Source organism: Lygodium microphyllum, chromosome 12 (assembly GCF_053477565.2).
Source record: "Lygodium microphyllum isolate KBCC chromosome 12, Lygodium_microphyllum_v1.1.10, whole genome shotgun sequence".
Lineage (NCBI taxonomy): Eukaryota > Viridiplantae > Streptophyta > Polypodiopsida > Schizaeales > Lygodiaceae > Lygodium > Lygodium microphyllum.
In genome coordinates this window covers 19252654-19271014 of record NC_141146.1, presented here as the reverse complement: position 1 = coordinate 19271014, position 18361 = coordinate 19252654, and the positions used below count along the sequence as shown (strand labels likewise).

The 18361-nt window shown below is 39.9% G+C and overlaps 1 protein-coding gene across 1 annotated transcript in view; it reads left to right on the top strand.

The window, feature by feature from the left end:
- The first annotated feature begins 8815 nt into the window (after positions 1 to 8815).
- LOC148027507 (uncharacterized) overlaps positions 8816 to 18361 on the top strand; it is a 110200-nt gene continuing 100654 nt past the window's right edge. The window contains exons 1-2 of the mRNA XM_087689239.1: positions 8816 to 9583; positions 9918 to 9998. Coding sequence (XP_087545365.1) covers positions 9161 to 9583; positions 9918 to 9998 — 504 coding nt within the window. The 5' untranslated portion in view covers positions 8816 to 9160. The remainder of the gene's footprint in view (positions 9584 to 9917; positions 9999 to 18361) is intronic.

Genomic DNA, 18361 nt, shown 5'->3' with positions numbered 1-18361 from the left:
GGAGATAACCTTCTATCTTTTTCAAGAAACAAAGTTTTAACTAGGTTCAACTCTCAAGAAAACCATATCACCTTCACTAAACTCAAGTGTTCTCTTTTTCTTGTCATAATATTTATTTTGCCTTAGTTGTGCCTCTTTAATATATTTCTTCATTATTTTTAATTCCTCACCCATTGTTTCAAGTATTTGTTTTGAAATTTCTACTCTATTTGAAGCATTTAAAAAATGAACAGTAGTCACATAGTTATAACCATACATTCCTTCAAACGGAGTGATATTAATGTATGCATACCACGAACTATTGTATGCAAATTTAATTAAGGCCATATATTTAGTTCAATTGTTTTGTTTTTCATTTACATACATTCTAAGCACATCTTCTAAAACCCAATTCACTCTCTATGTCTTTCCATCAATCTACGAATGAAATGTAGTACTCATCCTTAATTCAATCCCAATAGCTTTAAATGTTGCTCTTGAAAAGTTAGATGTAAACTTTTAATCTCTATTAGAAACAATACTTTTGGGCATACCATGCAAACAAAAGATTTCTTTCACAAATAATTTAGCTACATTTAAAGTGGTGTTAGTCTTTTTCATGGAAAATAAATGTGTCATTTTTATGAGTCTATCTACTACCACAAAGATACTAGCATACTCTTTCCTAGCAACAAGCAGCTTAGTGATAAAACCCATAGATATGGATTTCCACATTTGGTCAAGTATATCAAATGGTTGCATTTCACTAGGCATACATTTTTGTTCAATTTTTACTCGTTGGTACTCCAAACATTCCTTCACATATGTCTTAATGTCCTTCTTCATCCCTAGATAAAGGAATGAGTTATCGACTTAGTTGTAAGTCTTTGAAAATTTGGGATGAGCTAAGAAAGGCAAAAATTATGGCATTTGTTAAGAAAAAAATTCTTGAAGTTTAAAGCAATAGGAATATACAAACGATTCAAATAATAAAGATTTCCCTTAAGCATATATGAAACTTTCCATCATATATTCCTCCCAAGTTTTTATTTAAGAACAACAAAATTTTAGAATACATGGAATCACCCTACACTTCAAGTTGCACATAATCAATCTAGTCAATTTGTATAATAGATAAACTATTACATATATGTCTACGACTTAAAGCATCAATATCTTTGTTTTCCTTTCCGAATACATATTTGATATAAAAGTCATATTCCCGTAACAATTGAAACTATCTCTTTTGTCAATTATTTAATAAAGGCTAAGTGAAAATGTATTTTAGACTTTGATGATCAGTTCTCAACTCAAATTTCACACCAATTAACAAATATCTCCAATGTTTTAGAGTTGAACTATAGCAACAAGTTCTAAGTCATGTACAAGATAGTTCATCTCATGTCTCCTTTATTTTTGAGATTCATAAGTCACTATTCTTCCCTCTTATGTCAACACACATCCTAATTACTCCCCAGTTGCATCGCAAGACATACAAAATGTTTTTTTATCTCATGAATTTTAAATGTGCAAATTTCAACCACTTTTTGTTTCAATGTTTTAAAGGTTTCCTAACATGCGTGTGGTCAAACTGAATGTTTAGTTTTCTTAGTCAATTCAATCAAAGGACTAGCGATGTTAGAAAAATCTTGAATATGAGTTCTCTCTTGCTGAGCTAATCCTAAGAAGCTTCTCACGTCTTGCACACATTTTGGTACAAGCCAATTAGTAATAGACTTTACCTTCTTTGGATTGATATGAATTTCCTCTTTAGAAATAACTCTTTCTAAATAAACAATCTTATCTTTTACAAAGAAACATTGACTCCATTTAGCATAAAAAAATGTTCTATCAAAATTTTAAGAGTTTTTCTAAGATGTATCTCATGTTCTTGATGATATTTAGAATATACAAATATAGCATCCAAGAATGTAAGAATGAATTCATCAATATGTGGATGAAAAATGTTGTTTATCAAACATATGAATGTGGCTAGTGCATTAGTTAATCCAAAAGCTAGAACTGTGAGTTCATAATGTCCATACCTAGTCTGAAAAGCAGTCTTTGGAATATCCTTAGACTTTATACGGATTTGATGGTAACATGATCGTAAGTCTACTTTTGAAAACACCTTTGTACCACTTAATTGGATTAATACATCATCAATATGTGGAAGGGGATATTTATTCTTTATGGTTTACTTATTAAGACCTCTGTAATCAATACAAAGTATATATGTCCCTCCATCTTCTTCTTGAACAATAGAGGAACATCCCAATGAGATACACTCGGTATGATAAATCCCTTTTTCAAGAGATCATTGTTGGGAATAAAGGCCCTTGTGCCTTTTAATGTGCTCAAGTATGAACACAACCTTCCTTAGCACTTGTACTTACACATATATATCTATCTAAAAACCTAAAGAGGTACACTCATCATTGTACCCACTAATCATGCACACTCTCTACTTTTATCTATCTATCTCTCTCTCTCTCTCTCTCTCTCTCTCTCTCTCTCTCTCTCTCTCTCTCTCTCTCTCTCTCTCTCTCTCTCTCTCTCTCTCTCTCTCTCTCTCTCTCTCTCTCTCTCTCTCTCTCTGTGCGTGTAATGAACGCTGACTGCCTTGATCTTCATGCCTCCCAGTCACTACAAACTAGTATCAGAGCAGGCAAGAGATAGCTCAGGTGTTGCATGAGTCCCAGGTGGACTTGACGAGTAGCAATTGACAGTCGACAGGTGCAGGGAAGTTGAAGGCAGGCTTGTGAGAGGAGGAAACAATCGACAAGTGCAAAAGAGGCACTTGACTGGTGCTGAAGCGTGACAGGCAACAGCAAACACGATGGCCAAGGCTCACGGACGACGACTGCAGCTAACGAATAACTAACAGGCTACACAGATGCGCTAACGAGAGACCATGCAACAGGACAACATGCATGAAGCAGTTGGGTGCAGCTAATAGGCTAGGCGACTGGTCAGGTGCAGGCATAACAAATGTCTAATGCACGAACGACTGGAGGCGACTATTGCGTGACATGACGGCAGGCTCGCGCGCAACGAGGATAGGGTACTGGGCTGCACAAATGACAAGCAACGGCCCATTTTCTCATTTTTTAAAATCTTATTTTCTTCCCCTTTACCAAGTGTTCACACCTACAAGCACAGAGTGCAAATTTGTGTCTTGAAATTTGGGGGTTCTCCCAAATTTGGTGCTGATACACATTGCAGTGATCTCTGGACCAAAAATTGCAAACATTGAATGCACATGCCTTAGAAAATTTTTGAGGGTTCTCAAATCCAAGTGAAATTTTTTGCTCGGGTGAGTCAATTTCACTAAAATCTATGCAATCGTGGCCCAAAAATTTGGGGCTTTTTTCGAATTCGGGGATTGTGATGCAAGACAAGCAAATTTGTCTCAAAAATTGTAGGAATTTGTGACATTTTGCCTCCAACATTTGGGGCTTTTCATGTACATGCAAAAATTGGGCTGAAATTTACCCAATTTCTTGACGTTTATGCACATTAGACCCCGTGCAATTTTGAGCTTTTGTAGTTTAGGCAAAAATTTGTGCGACATTTGGTCCTTTTATGTACATGCAGGTTTAATTCCATGCAATTTAGACACCTAACACTTGGAAAATTTTGTGGGTTTGCTGAAATTGCTCTATTTTGGCAAAATTAGCATGTTCTATGCATGACAAAGATAATGTAGATGTGTGGTTGATGCTTTGAGCACAAAATTTTTGTGGGTTTTGACCGTGTGTGTCAAATTTTATGCTCGTGGGTACATGCACAAAAGAAATTGCAGCTAAATTTTGGGATTTCTCATGTAATGTGATGTATATGTCCTTGGAACAGCTGTAATCAGTTGTGGAATGTTGTAGCACATGGTTTGGTGCTTCTGAAAAATTAATTACAAATCTGAAATCTCTCCTTCTACATGGTTATCTATTGCTAGTTGGTACTTGTTTGTACCTAAGTCACTTGTGTGACAGTTCAGGCCTGCATTTTACTGAATTTTTTTTGTCGCATTTGGGTCGAAAAGCATGGTTGGCAGCAATGACAGCAGTAATCTGATGCACATAAAGAAGCATGAAGGAGCACATAACTTTGCGGTTTGGCAAAAACAGTGCTACAACATCCTATTGCAAAAGAAGCCGACAAAGCCGATCAAAAGCAAAGGGGCAAAGCCCACAGACATGGAACAAGACGATTGGGATGAGTTAAATAAGCTTGCATGCTCAACCATCGAGCTATCGATTTCTAATGCCTTGCTATTTAACATTGAAGGGTTGGATTCTACATATGCTATTTGGACTCGGCTGGAAGAACTGTATGCATAGAAGAGTGCTGCAAGCAAAGTGTATTGGTTGAAAAAGCTTATGGATTTGCATATGAAAGAGGGTACAACAATGTCTACTCACTTGAGTGAGTTTAACTCCATTTTCAACAACTTGTTACCTTGAAGTTCTTGATTGACGAAGAATTTAAGGCTATGTTCTTGCTTTGCACTCTTCTAGAGAGTTGGGATACATTCAGGACTACTATGAGCAATTCCAATGCAATTCTTTTAAATGCTGATGTAGAGAGTGCTCTACTCATAGAAGAAATGAATTGGAAAAACAATGCATCCAGTAAGTCTTCTAGTGCTTTGCATACTAGGGGTAGGTCACAATAGAAAGGCAAAATTTCATAGCAAGGGACGCAATAAATCACATGGCAAAGATGTTGAATGCCATCACTGTGGCAAGAAGGGTCACTTTAAAACATGATTGCTACAAATGGAAGAAAGAGAAAGGAAAGGGCAAGAAGATAGATGATATCAAGGAAGAGAAGAAAGAGGGTCAACAACTCAACAAGAGCAGTGTCAAATTGAAGAGGTGAATGTAGTCACTCATGACAGTGACAATGGGAATGATGTACTTTTGGTCTCTTCACACTTTGGTGCACATGCTTTACTTGCAGATATAGATGATGACATGCATGCCTGGATTCTTGATTCAGGTGCTTCCTTTCATGTCACCCCTCATTGTGAGTGGTTCTCTACCTATACAAGGGTCAACATGGTGTTGTCCGTCTTGGGGACAACTATGCATGTGACATTGCAGGTATTGGCAATGTGCAATTGTAGTTTCAGCATGGCTCTATCTTCACACTTTAGCATGTATGGCATGTACCTCAACTCAAGAAGAGATCGATTAGCATACGGTAGTTGGATGATGATGGTTTTCATACTACTTTTGGTGATGGAAAATGGAAGTTCTGTAAGGGATCTAGAGTGATTGCCAGAGGTTGTAAAAGTGATACTTTGTATCCTCTCCATGTATCTAGTGTGAGTGATCATGTTGTTGCCTTGATCGAGCAGCCAAGTGTTTCTTTGTGGCATGGCCGCTTGGGACACATGAAACTACCTGGAATGAAAGTGCTCTCTCGTTTGGGTTACTTGTCTTGTCTTGGTTATGTTGATTTTGAGCATTGCGATCATTGTATTTATGGTAAAGATGCACAGACGTCTCATAAAAAGTGTCTTTCGCTAAAATCTTTTCCTCTAGAGTTATTACATTTTGATGTATGTCAAATGCCATGATTATCTTTAGGGGGAAACAATTATTTTTTCACCTTTGTCGATGATGCTACACGGAAGGTATGAGTTTATCCTATTCATAGCAAGGTTGAAGTGCTTGACAAGTTTAAAAAATTCTTGGCATTGGTTGACAATCAGACTGATAAGAATCTTAAGTGTCTTCGCTTTAACAATGGTGGGGAATATGTGTGCAAGACCTTTCAGGCATTTTGTGACATCAAAGGGATAAAGAGGGAGCTCATTGCCCCTCATAATCCACCCCAAAATGGCATTGCAGAGCGTATGAATCGGACCATATTGGATAAGATCCGTACAATACTGTCTCATGCTACATTATCCCATGGTTTTTGGGGAGAGGCTGTTATGACAGCCATACACTTGATTAATTGGTCACCAAACAGGTCTTTGGGGGAGGGAAGGGGGGAGTTTTCCAAGAAGCATGGTTGGGCAAGCCACCTTCATATGCTCACCTAAAAGTGTTTGGCTGTAAGGCTTTTGTGCACATTCGTAAAGAAAAACACAGCAAACTTGAGCCAAAGTCCTGCAAATGCATTTTTCTAGGATATGATGACAAGGGTGAAACGGGGTATAGATTATGGGATCCCGAGGAAAGGAAAGTAGTACGCAACAATGATGTTATCTTCCGGGAAGATCACATGCATAAGCAACCCGAAAGGACTGAGGAGGTCCATAGGGTTGTATTCCATGAAGAAATACCTTTTGGATAGCAAAATGTGTCCACTGTATAGTAGCAAATTCCTGTTGTGAATGAACTTGTAAATGTAGAAAATAATGCTAGAAATGATCAGCCATCTATTGCCCATGATAATGAGCCACTACATGTGCAGGAATAGCCAAGACAACAAAGCTGTTAATGCTGATTTGGAGGCTGAAATGCCAAGGCAACAAGTTGAAAATGCTCAACACCTAGCAAACAATGATCATTGGGTTAGGAGATCATCTAAGGCTACTAGACAACCTGATAGATTCATTCTTGGTGCAAACAATGTGGCTGATTATGTCATGTTGACAGATTGTGGTGAACCGTGTTGCTTCAAGGAAGCAATGAATAGCCAGGACAACAAGAAATGGTATAAAGCCATGTTGTCAAAAATGGAATCTCTTGAGAAAAATGGCACTTGGGACTTGGTGCAGTTGCCGAAAGGGCAGAAACACTTCCATGCAAATGGGTTTACAAGATGAAGGTCACTTCTGGTTCCTCGCCAAAGTACAAAGCAAAATTGGTTGCGAAGGGGTACAAGCAGGAACATGGAATTGACTTTGATGAGATCTTCTCTCTTGTAGTCAAGATGACTACCTTGAGAACCATTTTAAGCTTGGTTGCAGCTGAAGATATGGAGCTCATATAGATGGATGCAAAGACCGCATTCTTACGTGGTGATTTGCATGAAGACATATATATGCAGCAGCCTGAAGGGTTTGTTGAAAAAGGAAAAGAAAAGATGGTATGTAAACTCAAAAGGAGTTTGTATGGGCTGAAACAAGAACCAAGAGAATGGTGTCATAAGTTTGAGTCATTCATGCAGTCTCAAAGTTTCTTGGTTGTGTATATTGATGACATGTTGATTGCTGGCAGGGATACATCATTAGAAGAGAAAAGTGAAATCCATATCGAGGATTTGGTTGTCAAAGGTAAGATCATTGCAAATAAAATGTATCGAACATGCATTCTTGAGAACATGCTTACTATGCAAAGCGTGGCTTAAGGCATGAAGCACACGCCATATTTGTGATGCCATGTGAATTGTGTTGTAGGAGTAGAGGGCTCATAGTCTATTCTACTTCTTATTTTTGAATCTACCAAACCCAATAAAAGAGAATCTTGAGCCTACATGGCAGGCAATGGATGCATCCCAAACCTTTTTTATTCTCTCTTTTTGTCTTTACTTTCTCTACTTTTTAATAGATTCATCTCTCTCTCTCTCTCTCTCTCTCTCCAAAAAAAAAAAAATCCCTCCCAATATCTTACGTGTGGGCCACCTATATAGCATTGCTTGAATTAGATGCACCACTTACTCTTTCTCTCTACTTTTTTTGTAGATTCATCTTGCATGAAATCACGGCATTCCATACCTCTCTCTCTACTTTTTTTGTAGATTCATCTCTCTCTCTCTCTCTCTCTCTCTCTCTCTCTCTCTCATTCATCTTGTATGAAATCAAGGCATCCCATACCTTTCTTTATTATCTCTTTTCCTTTTTAAATTTCTCTACTTTTTGAATAAATTCATGTCTCTTCACTCTCTCTCCCCTATCTTGCATGCTTCTAAATGAAAGATGGACCACTCAAGATAAGCAAGATGTTGATTATTGAGTATACTTGAGATTGTAAAGAAAAATTTTGTCTAATTGTTTGATAGGTAGTATTGCTTATCTTGTGATATAGTCATTGATATATCCTTGGCAAAGTAGAAAGCTTTGCACATACCTTCTCCTCTTTCCCCTTCCTCCAAAACCTTTTCCACTTTTAAAGCTTACTACCATGCTCAAACTTTTCCTCATGACTTTTTGAGGCTACTAAATAGGTGAAGGCTCTCGTCTACCTATCTAGCTTTAAGTCCAAATGCCTAAGGGATGTTGGACTCTTCAATTATGTCTAACTCATTAGTATGCCCACCAAAGGAATAAGTTTGGGATTGATTATTTCATGTTTACTTTGTGTATAAATTTTGAGGGTAAACTATATTGCCTTAGGGAAAATGTGAGAGGAAGCATGAGTTTGTATGGATGGGGTATTAATCTTAGAGGGTTGTGAGAGTGTTTATCACACTTGTGTGCATGTAGGCACGTGCACCTTCATACATAGTCAAAGAGAGAGAGAGAGAGAGAGAGAGAGAGAGAGAGAGAGAGGGTGGGGGGAGATGAAGGTGTCCCATGTGAGTGGGAATTACATTACCTAAGAGGGTCACATGTGCAATATGTGTACGAGAGAGAGAGAGAGAGAGAGAGAGAGAGAGAGAGAGTGTGTGTGTGTGTGTGTGTGTGTGTGTGCGTGAGAGTGTGTGTGTGTATTAAAAGGACCAATTTACAAGTAGGAAATATGTTTAAACAGAGAGGAAGGTTTGTACATGCTTGCCTTTTAGGCTCCCACCCATATTAAAAGGATCAATTTACAAGTAGGAAATATGTTTAAAGAGAGACGAAGGTTTGTACATGCTTGCCTTTTAGGCACTCTCACACCCATATGTAAGTTAGCAGGAAATATGTGTGGAGAGAGAGAGGTTAAACACCATCACTTTACATGTGCCCCAATGACCCTCGGGTCTAGTGGAGAGAGTTAGTCTTATTAATGGCAAAAAAACAGACTTACAAATAAAAAAAGATATATAATCATCACTCAACAATCAACAAATGCATTCATATAATTCTTAAATATTAGAATCAGTGTTATAAGTTACCGGTATCTTTCCTCTGCAGCAGGACCAAAATTTCCTAAATCCATTTGACGATGATGAAGTTTGCATCTATTTGAATGTGTCTGCAGCCAGCCATGGTGGTGAGGCTTCATTAACCAGCATATTAACAAATATAGAAAGCAGCAGCAGAGGAGGAGGGATATAAAGGCAGGAGAAGCTGTTGAATATGCTAAGCTCGCCAATCCCGGGAAGTGGACTGTTCTCATCAACAAGTTTTAGTCCATCTCTGAGAAGGTTCCAGCTAGTCGCTCAAAGGGCGCCTTTTGGGTCATCTTCCTCGACAACCAATTGCTATCACAGAGGAGTCTATTGTGCCAAGGGGCGAAGCAACCCCTCACAGGAAGCCATATCAGATTCTGGTTCATTGTTCCAGGAGGAGGGTTCGGACAGTGGGTTTGCTGCAGAGGACCAGCAATCAAAGAATGGTGCAGCTCGGTCTGCTGGCAGCGCAGATGACCCAGCTCACATCGAAGATGCAGAGGTCATCACCGATGAGGTGGTTTCAAAAACGAAACGGCTGGTGGAGACTGCAATGCTTGCTGCGACCGCAGGACTTGCATATTTCTTAAGCAATTCGCTCCGCATTGAGGTAGGTATTGTAACTTATAAAAGTATTTTCACAGTATTTAATCAAATCTACAGTAGACACTGCCCTTCAGTCGCTCATTTTGCCCTGTTTGCCAAAGGTCATTGATTGCACCTGGATTTCTTTAAGCTAAGTTATCATTGTTGAGTCGATTTCTGCCTACAAGCGTCATTGCATGGTGTGTTGAATTCATATCTGCCTAACATAAAATACATTGTCTAATGAAAGAGATAGTTAAGTTTTGAAAAATTTTGTTCCACTACCCTATGATTTGTCAAGTATTTACTTGTCATCATTACACAATCAGTTTACAACAGCTGTTATTGTTCTTTAACAGAATTATTTTGGCTGCTTTTTTCCTTTGCCACCACTTATTTCGTCATTGAGGTGGGATATTGCAGCAGGCAGGAAGACAATGGTATGTTCTTACTTGCTTGTGCATGCTACATGTATGCCTGCATCTTTTGATTTGAAGTTTTATATTACTTTCTTCTACGTTGTGTTGATTTTTCCTACTTTGTATTAGTGGAACATGTGGAGATATACTAGGGTCTGCAAAAGAAAGCATAAAGTGTATGACCATAACCGAAACACACTGAGCAAAGATACTAATGCATAATGCAAAACGGAAGAATGAAAATGAGTTGAATGAATGAAAAGTGCCAAATAATGAATGAGTGAATATATGTACACAATGCTCAAGGGGGGAGGCTGAGGGAGGTGTCCAAGGGTGTCCTTCAATAATGGATCCCGCGTCTCGAAACCGCCAGTTAGAGCTGTGGAAGATGCAAGAGTGGGCTGGCAGCAAAATGCAGCCAGAAGGAGGAGTGTCGAAATAGGATGATCCACCAGGAGCAAGGTGATAGCAATAGAGCATGATCTGGAGCAAAATGCAGCAGGCCACTAGGGTAATTCAGCAATGGACAGCTGGAGAAGGCAGAACAGGTATTGAAGATGTCAAGCAGGGAGTCTGACTGTTGCAGATGATGGCCAGCAGGCAGATGTCAGTTGAAACAGCCATGCAAACTGGAAACAGGCTGTTATGATACATGGAGTGATGATGACTGGCAATTGGGAAAAATGTACCTATGACAGCCACCTGGAGTTGATGGTGACAGCAGTAGGATGTCCACATGAGCTCTAGAATGTGATGTCAGCAGGCTGGGAACAAACACAGTCTACCAGAAGATGATGAGTGGTAGTAGCATGGCTACTGCAGCAATTTGAGAGAAGAAAAACACAGCCACATGATGGAGACTGAATCATTGGGATGGAACTAGGGATATAGAGGATGCAAGTGATCTAGCACATTCTATCTATAGGATGGAAACAACCAAAAATGTATGGGCTTGCTCATGGGACACTGAAGCACACTAAGTGCATTTGAGTTTTGGGGCTGTTTAATGAGCTAGTGAAGGGTTAATGTATATGCATCTTTTTAACTCAATTGAATGTACTAAGAAGCTTAGACCTTCCTTGCATTATATTGAAAATAGTCTTGGATGTAGGCTCAACTTATGCAAATGGCACATGAAATTGAGGGTGCCTGACTGATTTAGGCTCAAACTATTCTTTTCCCTCTTTTTTGTTGGAACTGTGAGAATGAGCAAAGCAACGAAAGTGGAAGAATACAAGGCTTGAACACTCAGACGAATGATGAAAAAGAGAAACACAAGAATGCAAAGAATGAATGAATGGGCAATGGAATCACAACTCAAGGCGTGACATGTACTGTAAAACCCACATAGTGTGATGGCACATGTGACAACCAGCAATACCTCTAATCTCTGTCTCTAGATGGATGTGATTCTATACAATAGAGTGGAGGAGTGAAGATTATATAAATCTAAGGACAAGATTCGACAAATACACTACCTCTAAATGAGTTGCCTAGTTGTCCATATAGGTGCCCAAATAACAAACTAATAAATGTGCTTAACACCCATGAAATGTACATGGCTAACACCGTGTCTCAAATCATGGGTGATTAATAAAATATGCAACAATGGGAACATACAAGCCCTAAGTGTAAAGAAATACTCCAGCACCAAAGATAAAAAACACAAGTGTACGACAAAACACAAAGTGATAATGGAAAAACACAGACGTGAAGAGTAACTTAGAGACAGTGAATATTGAAGAATGAATAATGAGTGAATATGATGCACAATGTAGTAAACACACTAAATACACTATTCAGAGTGAACACAAAACATGAAACTTCTGTATGTATGAAGGATCGGGGTAGAGAGATCAGCTAAAGAGTGTGTCGTACCCTAAATGGATCTCAAATCACAGTAGGCAGAATCCAAACAATGGCCAACTTTTGTAATCAGATATTCAGGTTGCATTGTCCCAAAAACACAAGGTTGAGAGATGGCTGATCTGATGAATACACAATAGTCCATAGCTCTTGGTATAGTGGAAGAGCAGGGCGGCAGCTGCAACCAGCAAATGCAGGGCGGAAATCACTTGGTGATAGTAGCATTGATGATGTGGCAGCTGCAAGTCAGTAAAACACAGCTGAATGATGATATGGCAGCTGTATGGATAAGGTAGATTGTAAAATACAGCTTTTGTCTGGTGACGCATGGTTGAAAACTAGCTAGTGATGGATTAATGGCAGCAAATGTGGCAATCTAAAGGGTTGGAATTTTGTGGACCATCTTGTGGTTGCTACTCTTGGGGGAGCCCTTCAATCAAAGTGTATCACAGACCCGATAGGGAGGAGGCTAATGCTCCCCCCTTTACTCTTCCTTTGTTGAAGTCTCTAGAATTTTCATTGGTAGGGAACTCCATGGAGAGGCAATCTTGTTAGTAGGAGTCTCAATAGCTGTAGGCTCCGTAGACACTAATGTAGGTGCCCACCTGTCACTAGGATCTCCAAGAATAGGATGCTCCTGAAATCAGCTATTCTCCTTGGATAGGGTGGTAAATAACTTGATTAAGCACTAATTATAGCAAGCATAAAATTCACATAAATTGATCAGCTCCAAATTTGATATTGGTTGGTTGGCCTCTTGAATCTCCTTGAAATTCCTCAATTTCAATTGTTGGAATTCAAGACTTGAGCCCTCAATTATGAGTATGCATCTCAAGGTGTCTGTCAAAACCCTAATTTTTGTTGTAAAGTAGGATTCATAGCAGAGATTGATTGAAATATCTTTTTCTAATGGTCAAACTATTGGAATTTGCTGAGATAACTTAAGAGATGGTTGGGGAATGAGAGAAAATGTTGTAGAGAGAGAAATTTCAGAGTTTCATTGTGAGGAACGTTTCAAAACTGCTACTGCCCTACTCAAACAGCCATGGAAGTTGTCACCTATAGCTTAGGACCACTAAAAAGACTGCTGCCCCATTCTATATGTTGTCATTTGCACCAGAAGGACCTTGGGCTGTTCTCACTTGCTCTTGGAGGGCTGCAAATTGCTATCACATGCTATAGGACTGATCCCTGGTGGCTGCAAATCACATCAGTAGCCTCTCCTTGCTCTCTAACAACTTCCTTTTCTCTCATAATGGCTAGAATAGACTTCCACTTGCCCCTAAAAATATTTTTCCTACTTGCATGGGAAAGTTTTACCAACATGATTCGTGATGCAAGCTCAAGCATCCTCAAATCTCTTCCTCCAAGCTCCATCCTCCATAGCCACGCGCGAGAAGAAGAAGAAGAAGAAGAAGAGAGGAGATGGTAGAGAGCTTCACCTCCAAGATCCCTCACCCTCACACACTCACTTCCTCACTCACTCACACTCCCTCCCTCAAGCACTCACAAGCAAGCAAGAAAGAAAAGAGAAGAGAAGAAGAAGAGTCTACTTTGCCACACACCAAAGAATAAGCTCTCATTCACTTTTTGAACTTTATATACATGCCCTGAAATCCCATGGGCACCCATCCCCTTATTTACATGATCGGTCATTGTGGCAAGGTTTTTTTTTCCATTCCCTTCTACTTGGCCTATTTTTGTAGCTTATGTCCGTCTACCCTTTTTACAATTTGCACAAGAGGAAGCCTGACACTCTTTTACAACAACTTTAGGGGCGCCTTGCGTTTAAAAATGCGCTTTTGCCTTTGACTTGATTCTTAGAGGCCGCTTTTCTTTTAGGTGACCCAACTTGTGCTTTTTAACTTTTTCTGCTTTTTTCTTGTGTTGAGGTTAACATTACCCCTCTCCTAGTATAGTGCCAGTCCCATGGCACTGATGTGGAGTGGTAAGGAGGGATGGGTTTAGTTGGGTTGCATTTTTTTTTTGAGTGTGTATACAAGCCCTTGCAGGGGTGGACCGGCCCTTGAAATTCAAGATGAAGTTGGGGTGGGTCTCTTCTTGCTGTTAGCTGTGAGGGGATTTGTCCTTTGAAATTGAATCTCGTGTTGGACGGATCCTTGCGTGGAGAGGGGCTGATGGGCGGATCCATCTTTGAAATTGAATATGGTGTTGGATGGATTCCTGCATGGAGAGGGGCTGATGGGCATTTCCATCTTTGAAATTGAATATGGTGTTGGATGGATCCCTGTGTGGAGAGAGGCTGATGGGTGGATCCATCTTTGAAATCGACGATGGTGTTAGACGGATCCGTCTCCTGCCCCTTTGCGGTTCCCTTATCTTGCGTTGTTCCAAAAGGGGTTCTTCATTTTCTTTTTGAGTGGGGCTGCCTCAGTGTGCCCCTGCTTTGTTTCGCTTGGATGGTGACATTGTTGTATAAGATGGGGAGTGCATTGCATGGATGATGGGGACTCCGGAGCTGGTGGTTGGGGCCTTTGTTTGTACCTGAAAAGAAAAGAAGATGCACTACTTGGGGGTGTGCTCAGTTTGCCGTGTGGTGCATTGTGTTTATGCTAGTGGGGCTGGGAGCAATCCTGGGCATTGTCCCTCACTAGAGGACTTAGTTTGTGTATAAGGGAGGTGCGATGCGTGTAGCTTAGGGTGACAAGTCTAACCATAGGTGAGTGCTACCTCCCTAGGTATGTCGTGCCCTTGATGTGTCCTAAGTATGTGTAGTGGGGAATCAAAAAGGGCTAGGGGGCTAGACACGGAGCCGGCTGACCGAGGCCATCGGATGCGGCTGACTTGAGAACCCCTAGGTGCAGTGACTGTGATCTATGTGCAACTCCTTGTGTCTTTTTGTAACCGGTGTATTCTCTGGAAAGGGTGGTAGTGTACAGCCAAATTATAAAAATGCTTTCACCCAATTCACAGTCGCCCACTTTACCTGAACTTAAAGACACAGAATCAAGAAGAAATACAAGAAGCTAAAATGCTCCTGTTGCCACACAAGCACCCTGTTGGCCCCTAAGTCAGGCGCCCCTTGCGGTATTTCTTTATTTAAAAAAAAAAAGAGAAAGTACAATGGGCTGTCTTTCACCTATTCTAGGTGAAATTTGGCAGCATAACAGTACAATTACTGACCCAAAACAAGTTGACAAGGAGGGGAAACTCTGCCCAAGTCTGAAACTTCTGGTTGGAGTGCAGACTTCACCATTTCAGCCCGCTGTAATTACTGGTTCAGATCTGTTTCGAAACTTGTTTTCAGCTCAGATTGTTCCTTGTACTGTTCTCCAACATCTGTGTCAAGTGCCCCTTGATTCTGACATCAATTGGGCTCTGAAATAACCTCTGAACAGTCCAGAAACAGTACTGATTTAGTGCTGTTTCAGACACTTGCTTGGTGAGGTTACCACCCTCACCTGTTCCTGGTGGGGGGCAGCAAACAACTGCTCTTGTTCTTGGAGAAAAGAGGCTCTTGCCTTATGCAAAAACAGCATATTCCCACACAACTGTCCATGAATCAAAAGAAAGGCCCTTGATTCTGAAGCATAACCATACTGTCAGGGAGAGAGAGAGAGAGAGAGTAGGGAGCAAGCTCAACCCTCTGTGTATCATTGACAAGGTAGTCAAGCTCTCCAATCTTCTCCATCAGCCACTGTTCCTCCATCCTCTTCAAATGAGCCCCCAAAGACCCAAAAAACTGCACGCCAGCCCCTCTTAAAAGAGGTAAGTGCACAAATTTGTGCCAAATGGCAGCATTGGAAGGTGTTTCCTGTTCTAGCCTTCTGGTCTAAAATTCTCCATCCTCGGTGCAAAATTTGACCTCGGCACAGACCAGAGGATTAGTCCTTGTGCAAAAACGAAGATAATGACGCGAAGAGATTTTGGGGTCCAAAAATAGTAACTCCCTAAATTTTAGGAGTTGCTTCCATTGCATCCCCACTAGTCTTTTGACCATCTTTGCAGACTATGGCTACATCCAAATTAGTAATGTAGCTCAACTGAAAGTGAATTTCCACTGATGACCCCACATGGACTAATCTTTTGGAGATTTGTCCATCTTCACTTTGAACTAGTCTCTTCCAGGCTAGTTCTTCAACACACTTGTCCATATACACTTTCACAAGTCTCTTCCAGGCTTGTATTGGACCTTAACTGTCCAGTCTTGACTCACTAGACATTCTTGTCCGATTCACATACTGGCCATGCAACTCAGGCGTTTAGATTTCAAGAGGGATCCTTCCAAAAAGAAAAACCAAATAAAGTAGTAATAAAGAAATCAACAAAAAGGTAATAGTTGTCACAGTCTTGTGACATACCTCCCTCTCGAAATCGCAAACGTCCTCGTTTGCATGAATGTCATGCATGCTTCCAGCTAACCCAGTGAACTTACACTTGGCAGTACATGTATAACACATACATGCTATCAGTCAACATTGTGTACTGAACACACTGTTAACACATGTATGTTCTAAGTGTGAAACATGGCAGACTATCATCATGTGACTCCACATCACTGTTTCCAGATATAGTGGCCGGTACACCACAATGATATCCCCATAGTGGCAGATTCTCATTTGATGACTCCACATCACCCTGACTAGAGATCTAGTGGCCGGTACATCAAAATGATATCCCCACTGAGTCAATTCACAGAATACATACCCCAAAATTTGATTTAGCTCTATAAAGGGTAAGATGAACCTCTTCTAGCCTTATCAAAATCTTGTCACAATCATGAATATGGTTAACTACAAATGTTCTGCAACCCTGTTCGTCAAGCTTCTCATTCTTTTCATAGACTTCACATCCCTTGATAGGTACATCATCAAGAAAAGGAAGAGTAAGCTGTGGAATAAATTCCTATAAGAATTTGTGCATGGTGTTTATCATATGGGCAATGGAATTTGTTTCACCTTCTTGCGGTAGAGTACACATGTAGACCAATCCAAGAGGTGTCTTCATTGTTGTAATGTCTTGGCTCTCTAATGAAAGCTGAAATTGATCATATCTTGAATATACGTTGCCCATGGAATAACTTACTCTCCCTGCAAAAGATTCACCAAACTCATCAACAATTGGACCCGAACCAACATTTCATATTGTGACACGATTAACAGACTGTAGATCTTGAATGAATCATAAAGATCCATTTTTCTTCGACATGCGAAACCATGAAAAGAAGGTTCTAAAACCTTCATTCTAATCTTTTCATTCATAAGTTCCAATAATTTGGGAAAATGTGCCCTTGGAATAGGAATAGGCTTTTCTAAGGCACATGAATTTTGAGCCCAATTTTCTACATGAGCAGCTATATATATTTTAGTCAATGTGTCATCGGTTGTAATCACTCCAAAAAAAAAGCCATAAATATCTTCATTTTCAGCCATCATGTCCTAAGTTTTTAGCACCCTTTTCTAGTGATGTGTTGGAATAGTTAGTGCCAAATATGAACATGTTTATATAGGTACAACTATGATAACAAGTGATGCAGGCTTATGCTCAAATGGAAAATGTTGTGATAAATGCTTTGTAGTAGAGCATGAGACGATGTTGTTTAATGGAAGGAACATATCTACATATTTGTATAGCTATGCTAAAAAGATGGTCTTTTTTGGGATGGCTCAACTTGCATGGAGCTGGTATTTTGTACACGCCACTACACATGAATTGAAAGGTCAAGTTACTAAATTATACATCTAGCATGCTGACTGGGTGTCTTGTTGTTACAACATGTATTCAATTCAATAGAAGTAAAAACTGTATTCTTGCAAGCAATACTTACTTCTTTAGCACTGAGAAAACCATATGGACACAATAAGTGTTAACCTGTACAAAATCTGTTTCTGTACATAATTTCTTTCTTGAGCAATTGTCACTTTGACAATCTATTTCAGCTTAGAGATACAAGGGTCAAAGTAGGTTGCAAGGGAAATGCTTCAAGGTAAAGTTCCAACACATTAGGTGACTCTGCAAGTTCACCTTTGTCCATCCACTTAGCATCTATAGCTGGATAGTTCTTGAACTTAACCAAATATCTTCTAGCAACCTTGCCTTTCACTTTCCTTTCCTTGTGTGCCGGTACCTGTTCTAGAACAAGAATTTCATCAAGTTCCTCAACTTCGGGCTATTCCTCAGCTGGCATATCTTCTGGCACATCACCCACATAGTGTCTAAGAAGACTTACATGGAAAGCATTATGAATCTTCCAACTGTCAGGCAATTTCAGCCTATAGTTGACATCCCTAATCTTCTCTGTTACTTGAAAAGGTCCATAGTATCGCATACTAAGCTTAGTGAAAAGACTTTCCTTGCCTTTCCGCTTCTTTAAGCGTGCCTTTTCAAACCGCAACAGTACCCAATCACCAAGTGAAAATATCAATTCACGACGGTGATGATCAACAGCTTTCTTTTGCTTTGCCTGAGTCCTTTCAAGGGCATGCTTAACTTTTTGATACATTTCACCCATATTTTGCACATACTGATCTGCCTGAAAGATCTTATCCTTTGTATGT